Source organism: Sminthopsis crassicaudata, chromosome 6 (assembly GCF_048593235.1).
Source record: "Sminthopsis crassicaudata isolate SCR6 chromosome 6, ASM4859323v1, whole genome shotgun sequence".
NCBI lineage: Eukaryota > Metazoa > Chordata > Mammalia > Dasyuromorphia > Dasyuridae > Sminthopsis > Sminthopsis crassicaudata.
This window is the reverse complement of record NC_133622.1, coordinates 221,660,269-221,678,629: the sequence shown is the minus strand read 5'-3', so window position 1 is coordinate 221,678,629 and position 18,361 is coordinate 221,660,269. Positions and strand designations below refer to the sequence as shown.

Here is an 18,361-nt window from a genome sequence, read left to right as displayed (position 1 = left end):
TAATTGTGTTATTTAAACATTACCACTATCATCATTATTAGTCACATTTATCTGGTTAGTAAATGTTTGTTGATTGATTGAAAAGTGGAGTAGCATTTTCACCTCAAGAAAATTCTTGGTTGAAATTCAAAATCCCTCTTTGTTTTCCCAGACATTCTTCCCCCTTCTTCTTTCTCAAGTAATGAGTCTCAGAATTTACATTAAATTAAACAGAAGTTTGAAGACAGACATATATGGGAGGGACAAGTGTGAGGCTATGGGTAGGGAAACATCTTCAGTCAAGTTTCTTGAAGAATTAGGGATCCATAAGGATAAAGAAGAAGGGATCTGTAAGATTTGCCAGGCTGCCAAAGGGAACCATGACATAAAAAAGTTAAGGGTTAATTACTGCATTTTGAAAACTTTTTCATGTTAACTCCCACAGTGAGAAATACTGAGTATCAAGTTCCTATCTGAAAAACAAAGTCTCCACAAGGAGAGCCTCCTGTTTTCTTGGCACAGCGATGAGGATAGCCCCCTGATTTCAAATCTTTCCAAGTGGAATACACCCTAATTATTCAGAAGAATAGCCCTAGGATGGAGGGGGCCAGGCATCCCATCTCCTAGACCTAAAGCTACCCTTTTCTCAGCACCTTAAGTCTGTTTATTATTAAGAGAGTCTGGCAGCATTGGTTTCCACTTCTCTTCCTGGGAGCCGCCTCAAAACCTAAATCTACCGCTTCTCTCTTTTCTCCTAGACCTCTCACCCCTAAAAACCTTCTGTGACTCCTTCCTTCCCTCATCTGTTGTTATTCAATAATTTCAGTTGAGACAGACTCTTCTCCATCCCTTCTGAAGTTTTCTTAGCAAAGATATTGGAATGGTTTGCCATTTCCTTCTCCAGCTCATTTGCACAGATAAGGAAACTGAGGCAAATAGCAGGTTAAATGACTTACCCAGAGTCATACAGCTAAGAAGTATCTGAGTCAGGACTTCCTGACTCCAGGCCCAGTGCTCTATCCACTATATTTCATCGCTGCCCTCCCCCTCTCTTCAATAGCCCAAACAATGGTGTAACCCATTCTGCTTGTTTCCATTGTCCATTGCTGATCCTCTTGGAGTGTTTGGAAAGATGCTAGTAAAATGAAATGATATATGTAAAAGGCTTTGCAACTTTGAAGCCCTTTCTAAGTTCTAGTTATCATCATCATCATCATCATCATTATCATCATCATCATCATGATGTTCCCAACCTATGTTTGAATCATAGTCCCATGTCCCCTCCAGATTTAAAGTCCCTGTTCTGTATCCTCTTTCTTCCACCTCTGTTTGATTGTTGCTGGGTTCAGGAGTCGTGTTTTGGCTTCTATCTTTGAATTCAAACACAGTAGGCACCCAATATACCCTAACAGATTGACTGGTGACAGCTACAGAAAAAGTTAGCTGATCCACTTCTTATGTCATCCCCCCTTTAGCACTGAGAAAGCCCTACCTTCAGATACTTCAATGAACACATTATTTATCAGTGACCAGTTTAAATGGAATCCTTTCTACCTCCTATATACTCCCTTTCCCCCCTCCTTCTTATGGGTATTTTGAGAGTCTGAGTTTTTTTTTTTGGCATAATGTTAGCATTAAAAGGGATCATAGAACATAGAATGTCAGAGTTGGAAGGTACTGGACTCAGAGAGGAAGTAACTTTCTAAGTGACTTTGTGGTAGAGTTGGGACCAGAGTCAAGGATGCACAGGGTCATGACTTTGGAGCTGGAAGTCAACTTAAAGACCATTGACTTCAACCTCTTCATTTTTACAGACAGGGAAAACTGAAGCACAGACCAGTTAAATGATTTTTACTCAGGGTCACATTGCTGGTCTGAGAGGGGTCCTCCTAATTCTTAATTTGTATTCCATTTACTACACCATGTTTCCAATATATCAAATTATCTCTCTACTCAAAGAAAAAAATGACTGCTGGCTTTTATGTTTAATTCACAACTAGTAATTTCGTTAATTGGTGATCTCAGCAATAGATTTTTGTTTTTGTTGGTTATTATTTAATTTTATTGAAACATTTTATTCTGTACCCAATAACCATCAGCAAAAACCAAACGTCCAAATGAGTAAATAAAAATGTAAAAACCATTGCAAAAATTCCAAAATATTTATAAAGTTATTTTTAAAAAAGGATATGCAAACTTTTTTTTTTGAGGAGACAGTGGATTTTATTGTTCTGGATTAGGAATTTTATCAGTGCAGAAACTTTGAGGTAGAAATTTTATCCCCCTATGCAGAAAGCAGCTCAAGAGAACTGCTTGGGGGAATTGTGAGGTTAAATTTCTTACTTGAATGCCCAGATTTGAGATTGGTCTTCCATCCACTACTCCATCCTTCTTCTCTTATCCTTAGTTTAACAAAATAATATGGAAAACATCCTGTTTCATTTTCTGATCTTTCTTTTTTTCAGTTTATTTTTCTGCTATTATTATTTTTATTAACATACTTGGGTACATTATTTATCAAATTGGTTAATCATTGTTTATTATAGTGTTTTGATTCTGCTTTTCTTCCTCTGAATCACCTCACATAAAACAACACTGAATGATATCAGAACTCTGACCAGTGCAAACAATCAACTAGTCAATCAGCTAACAAGCATTTATTAGGTACCTTCTTTGTACCTGGAACTGTTCTAGGTCCTGGGGAATACAGAGAAAAAAGTGAGATAGTCCCCTGCCTTCAAGGGACCATTCCATCAAAGGGCAGCTAGTAAAACATGCCCCTCCTCCCTTGGCAGAGCTGATGGTTTGGTAGGTTTGGGGATGAGACACATATGGTTAATGTGTGTGTTTTTGCTTAATTATATATTTTTATGATTCTACATAGGGCATGGACAAGTAGAAGAAACTTTTCATTTTTCTTGAATTTTGAAAAAAATTCTGAATGTAAGAAATCAAATAAATATTTCCATGACAAAAGTGGAATTGAAAAAAAAAACAAAACAGGATTATACCTAAGACAGAGCATCTATTATGTACAACTTGATATTCCTTTTACAAAGTTATCATGGATCTTTCTTTTCTGCTCCTTTCCTTCCACCGCCACCCCATAGCAACCTTTAGACACAAATATCTAAATCTATATCTATATCTATCTATCTATAGATATAGATATAGATATATATGAGAAGAGGTATTATTGGGTAGCCATAGAGTACTTTTAAAAAATTAGCTATCATGTTCATTAACGTTTTCAAGGCATTTTATATATATATAACCTCATTTGATCTTGTTAACATCCCTGGGAGGTAAGCATTAAAATTATCTCTATTTTTTTGATAGATGAGGAAACAGGTTAAATGATTGGTCCAGGCTTATACACAGCTAGTGTCCGAGGCAAGATTTGAACTCAGATTTTTCTGAATCCAGCCCCAGAACTATATTCTCTCTATATTTCATATATATACATACATATATATGTATGTATATATGTATCTTTACACACATATATACAGGTATGGATATGTATAGTTTGTATATATACTAACACATGCTTTTATACCCTAAAATATATGTGTATGTATATATACATAATAAAATATAAAATTTTACATATTTACATATAAAATAGTATACTATGTACATATTTATATATATACATGTGTACCTAAATACATACATACCATATACACATACCTATATATACATATACATATATATGCCACAATACTTATATACCCTAAAATTCATATAATTATAAATATAATATTTACATATAATATATACATATGTACTTGTGTATCCTAAATAGACACACAAACATATATTTAGAGTACATTAGTAGCTGGATCACTGAGTCAAAGGTGATGAAGTTTTGTACCTCTTACAGTTCATTTTATGTAGATTATTTAGCAGTGAATACAGAGATGCTAGTCAGAAAGTTTCAGTTTTGTTCTGAACTTGGCAGGTCGGACTGTTCTAAAAGCGTGACCTAGGTTGTAGGTTTGTCCCCTAATGTAAGCATATAACTGTGCAACCAGGCCAGTGTTAGAGGTGGGGGTGGGGGGGAATGTCTCACAGCTCTCCTCCTTCTTTCTGCTCCCAACTTTTCAAGAGAGTGCCCAGAAGATGCATCTCATATAGATAGATATCACAGGTGGCTGTCCCTGATCATCAGGATAAAAAAAACCATGATTTGTCCTCCAGGGTAGTAGACAGTACCATACTACAGTCCAGTGCTTCAAGGCAGATTTGATCAGCAAGGATGAAATCCAGTGACAATTATTCCCTCTCCAGCCTTTTGGTTTACGAATAGAAGCTAAGTCTCTGACTGTGACTCTTGGCTAGCTAGTAAGCAAGAGTGAAAAGTTCTGTAACTTGAGAGAGAGATCATAAAAACAAGTGAGTTTGGGACTAGAAGGAAGATTAGAGGTATTTCTAAGGAGTCAGCTTCCAAGGCAACATGGTAAGAAATGTGTGCGGGGGAAAGTCCCTGAGTTGGAGACTTGCTCTTTTGGTCATAAAAGAATTCTTCAATGTAGCACTCAATCTCTCTGTCTCTCTCTATCTCTCTCTCTCTGTCTCTCTCTCTGTCTCTGTCTTTCTCTCCCTGTCTCTCTCTCTCTGTCTCTCTCTCTGTTTCTCTCTCTGTCTCTGTTTCTCTGTCTCTGTCTCTGTTTCTCTCTCTCTCTCTCTCTGTCTCTCTGTCTCTCCCTCCCCCCCCCCCTCTCTCTCTCTCTTGGATAGTGTGAAGTGTGAGGAATAGAAATGAGAGTGAGTGATAACAGCAGACATTTGAAAGATCAGAGATTTCCATCCTGGATGAGTTGTCCAGTTTTGACATCTCATTTGTCCTTCTCTTGGGGAAAATGGCCCCTTTAGTCCAGCTTGCTTCTCCAGCTCCCAAGACCCGATTCTGAGACTCCTAACATCCAAGATAGGGCATCTCTTCGGCATGACAGAGACAGCCACCAGTTACGGCTCCTGTCAAGAGGGAAGGGATTTTCCTACCTTGTGCTCACTGAATGTAGTAAACACTGGCAAGGTTCAACATTTACTGGGAATCAAGCTGGGATTTTAAGAGGGGGGATGGAGGAGTTCCAGGCTGGATTATGGCTGTTTAAAAAAAGTTTTGTGCGGAGGTCAAGAACTTGGTCACCCAGCGGTGTAGGCCAAAACAACCAAATGATCTACTACTGATTTCCTTTTATGTTCTTTTTTGTTGCTTAGGGCTGACTTCCTTTCATTTGCCTCCAACTCGTATGAATCCCAGTTGTAGAATAGAAGCCTCTTCCCTCTCTCAGCTGCCCTCCACTTCAAATATTTCTTACAGAGAAAATAAATAAATGTTTTTAACCTGAAAAAGAACTTGAAAACATTTTGGGGAGTTTGTGACCTTGAGTCTTTTATTTTAAAGCTTCCTTTAAAAAATTTATTATTTTGTTTATTCACATTTTAGGATGAGCTTCTTCTGCATACTTAAAATTGTATTTTTAGCAAATTTTTGTTCCTAAATTTAACCTGTGCAGCACACTATGAATATGTACACATATTTACACATATATATGTAAACATGTGTACAATACACATATGTATTTATGTAATACAGACATCATACACTTATACATGATTGAGAAATTAGATGGCACTGGAGCAGGAGTCATAAAGATCTGGGTTCATATCCAACTTTGTGACCCTGAACAAAATCATTTAAGTTTGGTCTGCCTCAGTTTCCTCATCTGTAATAATAATACCTGTCTCCCAGGGTAAAGTGAGATGGCACAGTGGATAGAGTTCCGGGCCTAGAATCAGAAAAGACATATTTTTCTGAGTTCAAATTTGACTTCAGATACTTACTAGCTGTGTGATCCTGAATAAGTCCCTTAATATGTTTAATGAGTAGAAGGAAACAGCAAATCATTCTAGTATGTTTGCCCAAAAAACTCTAGACGGAACCATGAAGAATCAGATATGACTGAGCAACAATAATCCAATTGTGAGGATTATTAAATGTAAGCTGTTTTGAAAATCTTAAAGTACCATAGTAATGTTAATTATTATTCTTATGTATATGTTGACATAAAACATATCTTGCCACTGGACCCAGATGGCTCTGGAGGGGAAAATGAGGCAGGTGACCTTGCTCAGGTAATTCCCTTGTATGTCATGGCATCCCCTTCCTTATATCATAGTCCTCCTTGAGAACAAAGGATACTTACCCAAAACATAAACACATACATACACACACTATCATATTTATGGAACTTATACACACATATACATGTATACACACATCAATATCTATATCACATCTATGGAACTTGTCTTCCAGTGCAAATATACATACACACTTGTGTATATTTATCTATATATATCTATATATCTATATCTATATCTATCTATCTATCTATCTATCTATCTATCTATCTATCTAAAACACTATAATCTATACTGATACCTATATCTATGAATATTTCTTTTTAGTAGTGGAGGAAGTTGTATATCAGGGAGTTCTGGATACCAGTGATATCTTTCTTTTTTTTTTTTTTTTCCTTTCACCATATTTTCCTCAGAATCCCTCCCTCATCCTCCCCAAAAGCCATCCCATGTAACAAATAGCATTTTTCATAGACAAAGAAAAAGAAGAAAAAATCCACATGTGATCAATCTACTGAAAAAAGTCTGCAAACTTAAGCCTTTTTTTACACTAAAAACAATGATTTCTTTTCTCTGTGAGAAATAGCTGAAGTGGAGGGCCCTCGAAAGAGGGAAGAGATGCTTGGCTAGATAATTTCTAAGAACCGGTCCAGCCCTATGATCCCATAATAGCTTCTGTTTCTGTACTGAGTTCAGATCCTCTTATCTCAAGACCCACTTTGCCCTGTGCTAAAGAGAAGGGAGGGATTGGAGGCCCAGATTTTTGACTCTTTGTCATCCTCTGTGCAGCCTAGATCCTTTCTCCATCTATAGGTATTTGTTCTTGTAGGTTTTTCTGTGGAGACAACAGTAGGTTGGGAGTTGAAATTCGTTCTCTGAGGCCATTATTATTATTACAGGGACTCAGAGTATGACTTCCTTTTCCATTTGTTGGCTTCATCTTCAAAGTTCCCTTTTGAACAGGTAGGATTTGCAGTTCTATTTAATTCAACAAATACATTAAACCTCCATTTTATATACAAATTTTTTTGTAATCTAAGTTGGGAATACAAAACCCCCATCTCTCCCCAACCAAAAAAGGAAACTAGCTTCTGTCTTCAAGGACCTTTTCCATTCTTCTGGGATAAAGAATAAAGCATTACATGGATAAACAAATACACACTATATTTAAAATAATACTTATTAATTTTGAGACCAAATTTTGAAAGTGACCTTTGATCTAACTGTTGCTTTTCAGCATTGTGTTATGGATGTTTTTCTCAGCACTAATTGCTTCTTTAGTTTTTCTTGGAAAGGGATTCTTGAAAACCTGGGATTGAATCCTGGCTCTGTAATTTACTTCTTCTATGACCCTGTCACATTCCCACTGTTACTTCATCAGTAGAGAAGCTTGGATGAGAGAGGACTCTTCTAGCTCCAAATCCTATGTTCCTAACTTCAGCTGGGAAGGTGGAGCTGGTTCAGTAGGCTGAACTTCCAAGCGTCCCCTGGGAACAGTAGGAAGGATGTGGTTAAAACGAGGCTGATCCCTAGCATCACCACTGGCAAAGCAGTCTGGGGTGTATTCTCAACCCCACCCCTTCCAATCCCCTCCTAGCAGATTCCAGCCTGGAATACTCATTAGGAAGACAAGGATAATGAATAGGTCCTCCTACCAGGATCCTGGTGAGATCTTCATCTCCCAAAACAAAAGCCTATGTGGTAACTTCTGGGGAAATCATAGAATGAAGCAAGGATCATGCAATTCATTGAAGGTAGAACAAATTAGTGATGCGGAATCTGACTAAGGTGGGGTGTCTGGGGCTTTGCTTAGGGCATCAAAATTTTAGATGGCATTGACAACATAGCTCTTTAAATGCATAAATTAAATTAATTTTAAACAGGAAATTAATGTCTGGTCGCACTCTACCTGAATTATTCCCCAACTGTCCATTCTTGGAAACCACTTTTGTATCCCAAGTATTTCAGAGTTCCCCTTTCTGGAGGGTGGACAGCTGGTATATATGGTGAAACTTTATTGAAGATGCTCCCTCCATTAATCTTCCTGAAAGTGGATGTTTTCTAGGGGGCATCAGAATATTAGTCTTTCTCCAAGTCATGCTTCCCATCCTTAAAAAAAAAAAAATTGCATCACTGGTTGCAATCACTGGTTCTGCCACAAGATCCATAGGAGACCCTGCCTTCAAAAAACTCAAATCTTATTCAAATAACCATTTTAATTTGAAATTGTTTTCTTGAGGAAGACCATAGAACAATCTGCTATTCATTCTCTCTCTCTCTTTCTCTCCTTCCATACATATATACATTTTCCTAAAAAAAATATGTATATATATGTATATATATACACACATATATACATACCTACATATGTGCGTGTGTATATATATATATATATATATATATGTATATATATATATATATATTTTTTTTTTTTTTAAGGAAAAATTATCCTGTGTCCAAGAGCTAGTTACTTCAGTGTCAGTAACCTTTGACCTATTCTCTTTGTCTTGTGCCCTTTGAACTCAAACCCAGGGCTGCCCAAACTGTGAGGATCCCTCAGGTGCAAGCCAAAGATACAGAAATGTTTTTTGAGAAGTCTGTCTCCTGCAACTCCTGAAAATCCCAAGACTTTTTTTCCTGTGTCACACTAATGAATTAAAATGAGGAAGGATTCGGGGATTGGGACTAGGCAAATTGTCAGTAGGGCTGAGTGATTTTAGTGGGTGAGCAATATTTTTTAAAAAGAGGAAAAAAATTGTCACAAAAATATACAGCTGCCTGGGGAATACAATGCTTGTTGGCTTAGATTAATGACAAGATGAATAAATGGATTGCCTGATGAAAAGGCGAGGGAGAACAAAAACCAGTTGAAATTGTGGAGGAGGTCTCTTATTAATGAACTGTCAGCCTGGAGAAAGTGAGCGGAGTCTCCTCCTGGAAATGCACTGAGCTGGCGCTTCTAATAAAAAGCTGGGTCCTGCAGGAATTAATTACACTCGCCTTACAGCAAAGAATTTCTGGAATTGTGCAATGTGGTGGCACGGACCAGCACCGGTTGCTGTTGCCAACCGTAGGAAAGTTTAATATTTTCTTTTTTTTTTTGGGAGGGGGAAGGGGGATGACATGCAGGATATTATAGTAGCATAATAGCCAGTCAGACAAGAGCATGAATGATGGCGGCCAACCTGTCTGACAAATGATGCTTTGCATACTTGGAGTTTGAAGTCACTTGACTTTTCATATGCAAAATCTCCTCTTGGAATCTGATTTGCTCGTTATCAGAAGTTCCTGCCCTGGGGAGTTAAAAAATCGTTTTTTGGACGGGATTACATGAGACTCAGATGTGTTTTGCTTTGATTAATCAAACTTTGGAGAAAGCACAGTGCTGTCTTCATTTACTCGGAATGGCGGCCGTGTCCATCATCGCCCCGCGGAAGCCTCCTTCCTCAGCGTCCTGTTTCTGTTGGCTCGACAGAAATGTCTTTTTTAATTAAAGCTTGGTGCTGCCCGGGCCTGGTGAAGCAACTCAAAGGCATTGCCATGTGGAGAGGGCAGATTCTTCGGATTTGCCATGCATTATTGCTTATTAAATGTTGCTCGCTAATTCGCTGGGTTCTGAGATGCCATGTATGATGAGTAAAGGCTTTTTCCTAGCTTTTGTATGTAGTGGTCCTGGCTGGGTGAGGAGTCCAACACTTAGTAGGTCCACAATTTGTGCACTGATTAACAAGGGGGGAATTATATCTGTATCCCCAGGCCTTAGAACAGTGTCTGATCCATGGTGGTAAATGCTTATCGAGTTGTTGACTTGACTTTCCTGGACCTCAGTTTCCTTATTTGTTAAGTTCCAGTATTGAAAAAATGGCTTCTGAGGTCCTTTCAGCACTAGTTCTACCATCCCATGATAATAGACACATTTTTTTAACCTCTTCAAACCTCAAGAGCTTCCCTAGGACTCAATCTAAGTCACAGATGGGTTGTGATTCTCTGTATTAAGCAGCAAGTATTTCTAAAGTACCTACTGTGTACCAGCCACCAGCTCCTCTCCTCCCCCCAGCATCCTTTCTGGCAAAACATCATTCTCCATATTGATTTTCTCTTCTATCTCACATCCACTTGTGCTGACCAACCCATCACTCTTCATTTTCCATTATTTTGGGCCACCACAAACCATGTAACCTTTTTCTTTTGATTAAAACAACTTAATAAATTTTCACAAACACTTATTCTGCTCTCCTATACATTTTAGCTCCAGGCTTTTGACTTGAATTTGAGATTATAGAGTCTAAATGACCTTTCATACGATCAGTCTCTACAGCTTCTTTCTCTCTTATTTAAAGATCTCTTTAAAATCTCAAGTGTTTATTTTCCTAAGGACATCTTTCTTAAGGTGTTGGATGTTGAATCTAGTTCAGAATAAGTTCATATCTTACCTATAATTCTCAGGTTGTGTGATTCTGGGTGAGTCATTTAATTTGCTCTCTGATCTTAGTCTTTTCATTTGTAAAATGGGGATAATAGTGCATATAGTAACTACCTCACAAGGGTGTTATAAGGATCAAGTAAGATAATATGGATGAAATGTTCTGTCTACTTTAAAAATCTCTCAGTGTCAAATATTATTACTGTTATTTCTACTGAGCCTTTGAATGATTCTGATATCTAGAAAAGAGCAGCCTGAATGAATGATTTTCATGTTCAGAGCAGAGCAAAGTGAATGAATGATTCTGATTTCCAGAGAACAATCTGAATGAATGATTCTCATGTCCAGAGCAAAGCAAACTGAATGAATGATTCTAATATTCAGAACAGAACAATCTGAATGAATGATTCTCATGTCCAGAGCAGAGCAAACTGAATAAATGATTCTAATGTCTGGAGAAGAGCTGAATGAATGATTCTCATGTCCAGAGCAGAACAAACTGAATGAATGATTCTAATGTCTCGAGAAGAGCTGAATGAATGATTCTCATGTCCAGGCAGAGCAATCAGAATGAATGGTGAAAAGCTTTAAATTCATGACATATAAAGATGAGTTGATGAAATTTGGAGTGGGTGAAGACACAATAGATATCTCCAGACATTGAAAAGGATGATATAGGGAAGAGGAACTAGAAATAATATTGGAAGCAGAACTAGAAATAATAGAGCTGTCCAATCTGTGCTGTCCCCAAGTACTCATTAAGCTCCAGCTGTGTGTAGTTACTGTCAGATGATGTCAAGGGCATTCATTCTATATACACGGTATCCCCAGAGTCTTTGATGTTGTTGAGTCATTTCAATTGTGTCTCATTTTCCATGTAATCATTTGGGATATTCTTGGCAAAACCATTGGAGTGATTTGCCATTTTCTTCAGCTCATTTTGTTGACTCGAAGTAGGAAACTGAGGCAAGCAGAGTTAAGTGACTTACCCAGGATTATTAGGAAGTGTCTAAAGACACTTGAATTTGAACTCAGGTCCTGCTGACTCTAGGGCTGATGCTCCATCCATTGTTCCTCAAAATCTTGGCTCTCCCTTAATTCTTAATAGCTAATTGAGCTTAAAAACTACTCTAGGATTGGGGATACCTTGTAAGTACATACAGGATAAATATAAATAAATGCAAAAATTAGTTAGATTTAAGATAATTAGCATGGAGATCACTAGCAGTCAGGCATATCAGGGAAAGTTTCATAGAAGATGTCTCCTGGGCTGCATCGAAAGGATAAATGGGTTCCATGGGGAGGTGATGAGTAAGTATATTACAGGTTTGGGGGATGGACCCACAGAATAGAGATAGAGGACAATTGTCAAACGGGGGAACAGAGAGAAGTCAAAAGTGGAATGGGTGTCCTGAGTGCTTAGTAGGCTTCCTCAATAGAAGCCTTTTAGTGGAAGTTGGCTGACTGCTCATGAGGGGTGTTATAATGGGTATTCTTTTTGGATTTGGCTTGAACTGGATGGCTGCCAAGGGTCAAGAAGCTTGGAACTTCTGTGACAATATATTTCATATCCACAATATGAAATGGGGGGTAGAAGAGTTTTCTCTAGAAGAAAATGAAAGGGTTGCTCTTTTTTTTTTTTTTTTTTAATTTCCTGAGGCATTGAGGATTAAGTGACTTGCCCAGGGTCACACGGTTAGGAAGTGTTAAGTGTCTGAGACCAGATTTGAACTCAGGTCCTCCTGACTTCAAGGCTGGTGCTCTACCCACTGTGCCTCCTAGCTGCCTCTTGAATGAAATATTTTTTAAATTTTATTTAAATATTTTTTGACATTATATATGCATGAGTAATTTTTTAATAACATTATCCCTTGTATTCATTTTTCCAGATTTTCCCCTCCCTCCCTCTACTCTCTCCCCTTGATGACAGGCAATCCCATACATTTTACATGTGTTACAATATAACCTAGATACAATATATGTGTGTAAATACCATTTTCTTGTTGCACATTAAGTATTAAATTCTGAAGGTATAAGTAACCTGGGTAGATAGACAGTAGTGCTAACAGTTTACATTCACTTCCCAGTGTTTCTTCTCTGGGTGTAGTTGTTTCTGTCCATTGAATGAAATATTTTTAAAGAATATAGCACAATGCCTTGCGTGTAGTAGGCACTTACTTAATAAATATTTATTTACTCCCTTCCTCTAATTCTGGCTATTTCTCTCACAGTGACAATCTGTACCAAATGACCTCGCAGCTAGAATGCATGACCTGGAACCAGATGAACCTAGGGGCCACACTGAAGGGGTAAGGTTGATCTCTCATGGTTCTCTCTCAAGTGATTGTTCAGTTACAGTAATTTGGATTTTTCTGACCCAGTTTTAAGATAATAGTGGGACAATATCAAGTTGCCTTTCTTTGTCTTTCACCGGTATTTTTTTTTTAATGGTTTGTGATCTTTGTGGATAATTTTAAGAAAATAAAATGATTTTGGGAGGGTCTAATGTATACAATTTTCCCTGTTCCATGGGCTTGGTAACAAAAATTTAACTTTCAATGTGGTCATTTTGTATTAAATGCCTTGGAGTTCTCCAAACTTTTGTTCATTCAGCTGATTTTCCCCTAACATTCACATTTTGGAGGAAATGTTATTTACAGATGGTATCCATTATACTTATCAAGAAATGCTTTAAGCGTACAAAGTCCAGACCCAAAATTTGTATTTGAGTGATGATGCTTTGGACAGTCGACAGTCAGATCTGCTTGAGAATGGCCCCACTAACAGGCATCCACCCTGATTGATATTCTACTACAGAGGCCCTAAGATCACTTCAGGAAGACGAGTAACTTGGAGTTGGTTCTAGCTAGCAGGAGAAAGCTCTTTCAAAGCCCCTTCCCTCCTCAGGCAGGTATCAGAGATCAGACCTGGCAGGGCCGGGGGTTGCCCTTTGAGATGTCCTGCCATCTTTGCATCTCTTAAGCAAACGCTGGCTCCCCATTGGATTTCTAGGTAGGGCGGCTCACCCCGCACCGTGCATGCGCCATCCCCACCCCACCTCTTCTTCTTCTCTTCTAGACCTGCTGCTGGCAACTCCAGCTCATTGAAATGGACAGAAGGGCAAAGCAAGTGAGTGGATGATACTCTGGTTTCCAGAAGTAATGATGCTGCCTTTGGCACATGGCAATAGGAGCATTACACAAGTCCAAATGATGAAGGATGATCAGGGACGCTGGGAGTGGGCTCAGGAACAATAGGGGCCAAAGCTCTTGCTCTCTTTCTTGTACTTGACTTAGGACTGTTGTGGGAGAGAACCTGAGACACCCAGTCATGGAATATCCCTTTTTTAGAGTCCCATAGATGATTTTTCTCAGTCTATGTTTCACAGCTACACTCATTTTGTGGTTTCTGCTTGTTCCTCTTAGACCTACTGGCTATGGAATGTCTGCTGTATATACATGCTGAGCTCTGTATTTTTCTTCACTCACTTTTATTCTCCTTCCCCTAAAGTTTCTTAGGGTGAACCATTGGTTCTATCAGATCTAAATCTTTTAACTCCCCAATGATTATACCTTCCTCAGCCCCTCTCCGTACGACTGTTCCTGTGGCTTATTTTCTCTCTTTCTATTCTCATAACCCAGGACCATTTACCCCCTTTCTTTCACTCAACCTCATTTTCTATTATACCCAATAGATTTCCTGATATGAGGGCCGCCATTTTGGATTTTGCATCCCCTAATGATTTGCTGCTAAATACTTCTCTACTGCCTGGAGCTGCTTGTGGGCAGTCAGGAACATCCTCAGCTCCTTTATCTCTGTCTTGGTTGTTTTGGTGGCAGGTTTTCCTTTGCTTTTGTTTCAGCATCTTACTCTCTCCTACTTTCCTCTGGTCTGCTACTGACAATTTCAGAACTCTTTCTTATGTGTCTCTTTTCTCTTAAATTTCCCTGCTTTCCAACACAGACCATTCTTTCTTTTCTTTGGAATCCCTTACTTGACTTCTTTCCCGTTTAGCCTTTTCTTCTACTTGAAGTTTAAGAATTATCTTCCTTCTCCGTAAACCAAACTTATTCCACAGAAGAGACTGAAGGACATTGGGAAATATTTTATTTTTCCTATGTTATATTTCCCAGTACCATTCAGGACTTTAAAAAAATCGTACAAGGGATTTTGAAAATTTGGAAAGATAAAAAGTGGAGGTGGGGTGATTTAATGTTTGACAAATTGAATATAACATATAGTAGAATATAACATATAATGGAATAATTCAGAAGGCTGTGTCATATATACACAGAGACATTATATTATTATATTATAATCACAACTATTATCAAATTAACATTATAATCACAAGCATCATTATATTGTAATAATAAATAATATACTCAAAAGCATCATTACATTATAATCATAAGTATCATATTAACATTAAAATGATAAATATGATTATATAATTATAAATATTATTCAAGTATTATTGTAATTATATAATTAAAATTATAATTGTTACTATTGTTATAATTGTTATTCATTAGTCTGCCTTTTACTATATTATCTGGAGGAAAGGATTTCAGGGTTTTAAAATATATATATTTGATTGATTATGCCATAATTCCTTCCCATACTTTTCTCTCTACATTGAACTCATTAAATTTTGGGGGAAAAAATTGAAAGGAAAGATAATTCTTGTATACCCACTACCTTCAGAAGCCACAGATTCCTATGAAGCATCCAGTAGCACCAACAATAACAATAACGGCAATGATAACAGACTGAATTTATAGCTTAATACTTTAAGGTTTTTAAAGTGCTTTATAAATATGTCATTTTATCCTAGTACTATTCTGAGAGTAATTATTATCACCATCTCATAGATGAGGAAATTAGACAAATGGATGTTATTATGTGACTTACCCTGGGTCACACAGCTAGGGTCTTTCTGTCTCCAACTCCAGAGCTCTGGGTACCATTACCCTTCCTAGAAATCTAGACTTGTTGCATAAAGACATTTATTTGAGTAAATAAATAATTGTTGCTGCCATTAGGTAGCACTTGCCCTTCATTACCTCATTTGATCTGTACAATCCCTACAAGGGAGGCAGTACATTGTCCCCAGAATTATAGATGAGGAAAGTAGGGTTCACAGAAGTTAAACAACTTCCTCATTCTCCCCACAGAGTAAGCAGCAGAGCAGGGAAACCCTGGTTTTCCAGCTCTTAATACTCCAGGACTTTGCACCATACTCTGCATCAGCACTTTTGGATAAGTTCCTTTTGTAAAATAATCTAATGTTAAGTCTAGAAGGGCCCTTAGGACAACTAACCAATCAATTGATCAATTAGCAACAATTTTTTAAAGCCTGTGCTATGTATCAGGCATTGTGAAGAATTCTGGATCTGGAGTCAGAAAGATTTTGAATGTCACGTCAGATACTAATTGTGTGACCCCGGATCTCTTCTGTCTGTCTCACTTTCTTCATCTATAAAATGGGAATTTATGTGAGAACAAAATGAGATAATATTGGCAAAGCACTTTGCAAACTTTAAAGTGCTATAGAAATTCCAGATGCTATTATTGTTGTTGTTGTTGTTGTTGCTGCTGCTGCTACTATTATGCATTGTAGAAGTGTCTTGCTTCTGAAAGGAGATAATAACAAAAACATCCCTACTCTCCAAAAGCTTATGTTCTACAGGATGGAGATAACACTGTGTATAGAAATATATACAATAAACGATAAAACGTGGGATATGGGATAGATAGATAGACTCTTAGAACACAGATCACAGGATGTCAGAGCTGGAAGGAAATGCACAGCTTAGAACATAAGTTATCAAAGCTAGGAGAAACTTTATAGTCTAGAACATAGAATATCAAAGCTAGAAGAGACCTTATAATCTAGAATACAGAGTTTCAGAACTGGGAGGACCTTATAACCTAGAATACAGAGTGTCAGAGCTAGGAGGGAATCTTACCATCTAGAATACATAGTGCCAGAGCTAGGAAATACTTTATAATTTATAACAGAGTGTCAAAGATAGGAAGCACCTTATAGCTTAGAATACAGAGTATCATAACTGAAAGGGACTTTACAACCTAGAACACAGAATGCAAGAGTTAAAAGGGCTTTACAATCTAGAATACAGAGTGTTGGAGCTGGGAAATAGTTATAATCTAGAACAGGGTGTCAGAGCTAGGAAGTACCTTATAGCTTAGAATACAGGGTGTCATAACTGAAAGGGACTTTACAACCTAGAACAGAGAATGCAAAAGTTGAAAGGACTTTACAATCTAGAATACAGAGTGTTAGAGGTAGAAAGGACCTTAGAAGCTAGAACTCCAGAATGTCAGAGCTGGAGAACTCTAGAACATAGCAGATGGAATGGTGTGGAGTGTGGAGTGTCAGAATAGAAAGCAAATCTCCAAACAAAGACCACATCATGTCAGAGCTGAGAAGGGCCTTCAGCCACAGAGGGATTTAGGGATCGCTAGCTTGACTTCTCTGCATACATTATAGGTTTATGTCACTGTGAGTCCTTACTACTAGTTCTATTTTGAAGATTATATATTTTAAAAATCACATAAAACTTGGGATACCAAGGCAGAAGAACAAAGGTAATTATTTACATGATCCTGATAGAAAAAAAAATCTCATTAAATTCATTAATTGGTCCAGTTCAGTTCTTTGCTTTGACTGTGGAGACCTTGGCGTAAACCCTTTATTGCCTGTGATAAAAAATGCTGAAGCCCTTCTCCCTCAGTGTTACAGGAATATCTCGGGTATAAAAGTATGTATCAGATAACTGCAGTGGGGAACATTAGAGATGCTTGGTTTAAACAAAACTTTAGTCTGTGACCTGAGTTTTAAAATAGAAGTTTAAAATAGCTGGATTATTTGAAGGAGAGAACCTATCTGAACCAGAAGAATTTTGGGAGAGTACAAGACGTGGCACTCAGACTGAGCCGTAATGGAAGATGTGTCCTAAAAGGCAGGAATAGGGATGATGGAGTGCCTATGATAGTGTTGTACCCCATCTGTGTGAGTGCACAGTAGAGGCAGGAGATAGCCTGGCAAATTTCGGGAATAGTCTGGCTAGGACGTGGTGTGTGTGAAGGGGAATGACATGAAAAAATCTGGAAATATCACCTAGAGCCCGTCGGAAGAAGGTCTTCAGTGCCAGAAGTAGGAATCTGTATTTGATGCTAGAGACAATGGGGTGAGCAGGGGTGTGATGTGGTGACAAGGTCTAGAATGTGACAAATGCTTGATAAATGTCTATTGACCGATTTATTGATTGATGGTCAAGCCTGTGCTGCCTATGGAAGCCAGGAACAGGGATTTCTTATGCCTGAGATATAGAACATGCTATTTCCGGCTGCATTCAAGGCAGGAATAAGATATTTTAGGAGGTTTAGTGTCTCTCAGAGCCCCCACCAAAATATCATTAGATTTTTCAAAAATGGGACTCTTAAGGAAAGATGAGTTCCAAGGGGATTTTTTTTCTGTAGCATAAGCCAGTATTATGTGTAATTAAAAAAGAAAACCTTTGCTTTTCTGTTCAATTTGGAATTTTAAAAAGGAACCATCTTTCCTCCATTTCTTCACGGTTTCTGGTTTCTAAAGGATTAAAAAAAGATCAGGCTGTTAAACTAACACTGTTAGACACTGTTTTGTCTTTTCTGGAGAAAATATCCTGCAAAATGGAGAAACACATCAACCTTGACTGGGGTCCAAGCTATTAAAATGAGGAAGAGGTTATTCTCCAGGGACCTGGGAAGGGGGAGTGGGAAATCGGACACAATGGAAAT

General features: G+C 37.9%; 1 protein-coding gene across 6 annotated transcripts in view; it reads left to right on the top strand.

Moving 5' to 3' along the window:
- WT1 (WT1 transcription factor) overlaps positions 1-18,361 on the top strand; it is a 62,815-nt gene that overhangs the window by 14,930 nt on the left and 29,524 nt on the right. For 4 of the 6 annotated variants that reach the window (XM_074276047.1, XM_074276048.1, XM_074276044.1 and 1 more), the window contains 2 exons: positions 12,787-12,864; positions 13,634-13,684. In XM_074276047.1, the coding sequence (XP_074132148.1) occupies positions 12,787-12,864; positions 13,634-13,684 (129 nt within the window). The remainder of the gene's footprint in view (positions 1-12,786; positions 12,865-13,633; positions 13,685-18,361) is intronic. The other 2 variants (XM_074276045.1, XM_074276046.1) reach the window with 1 other exon arrangement.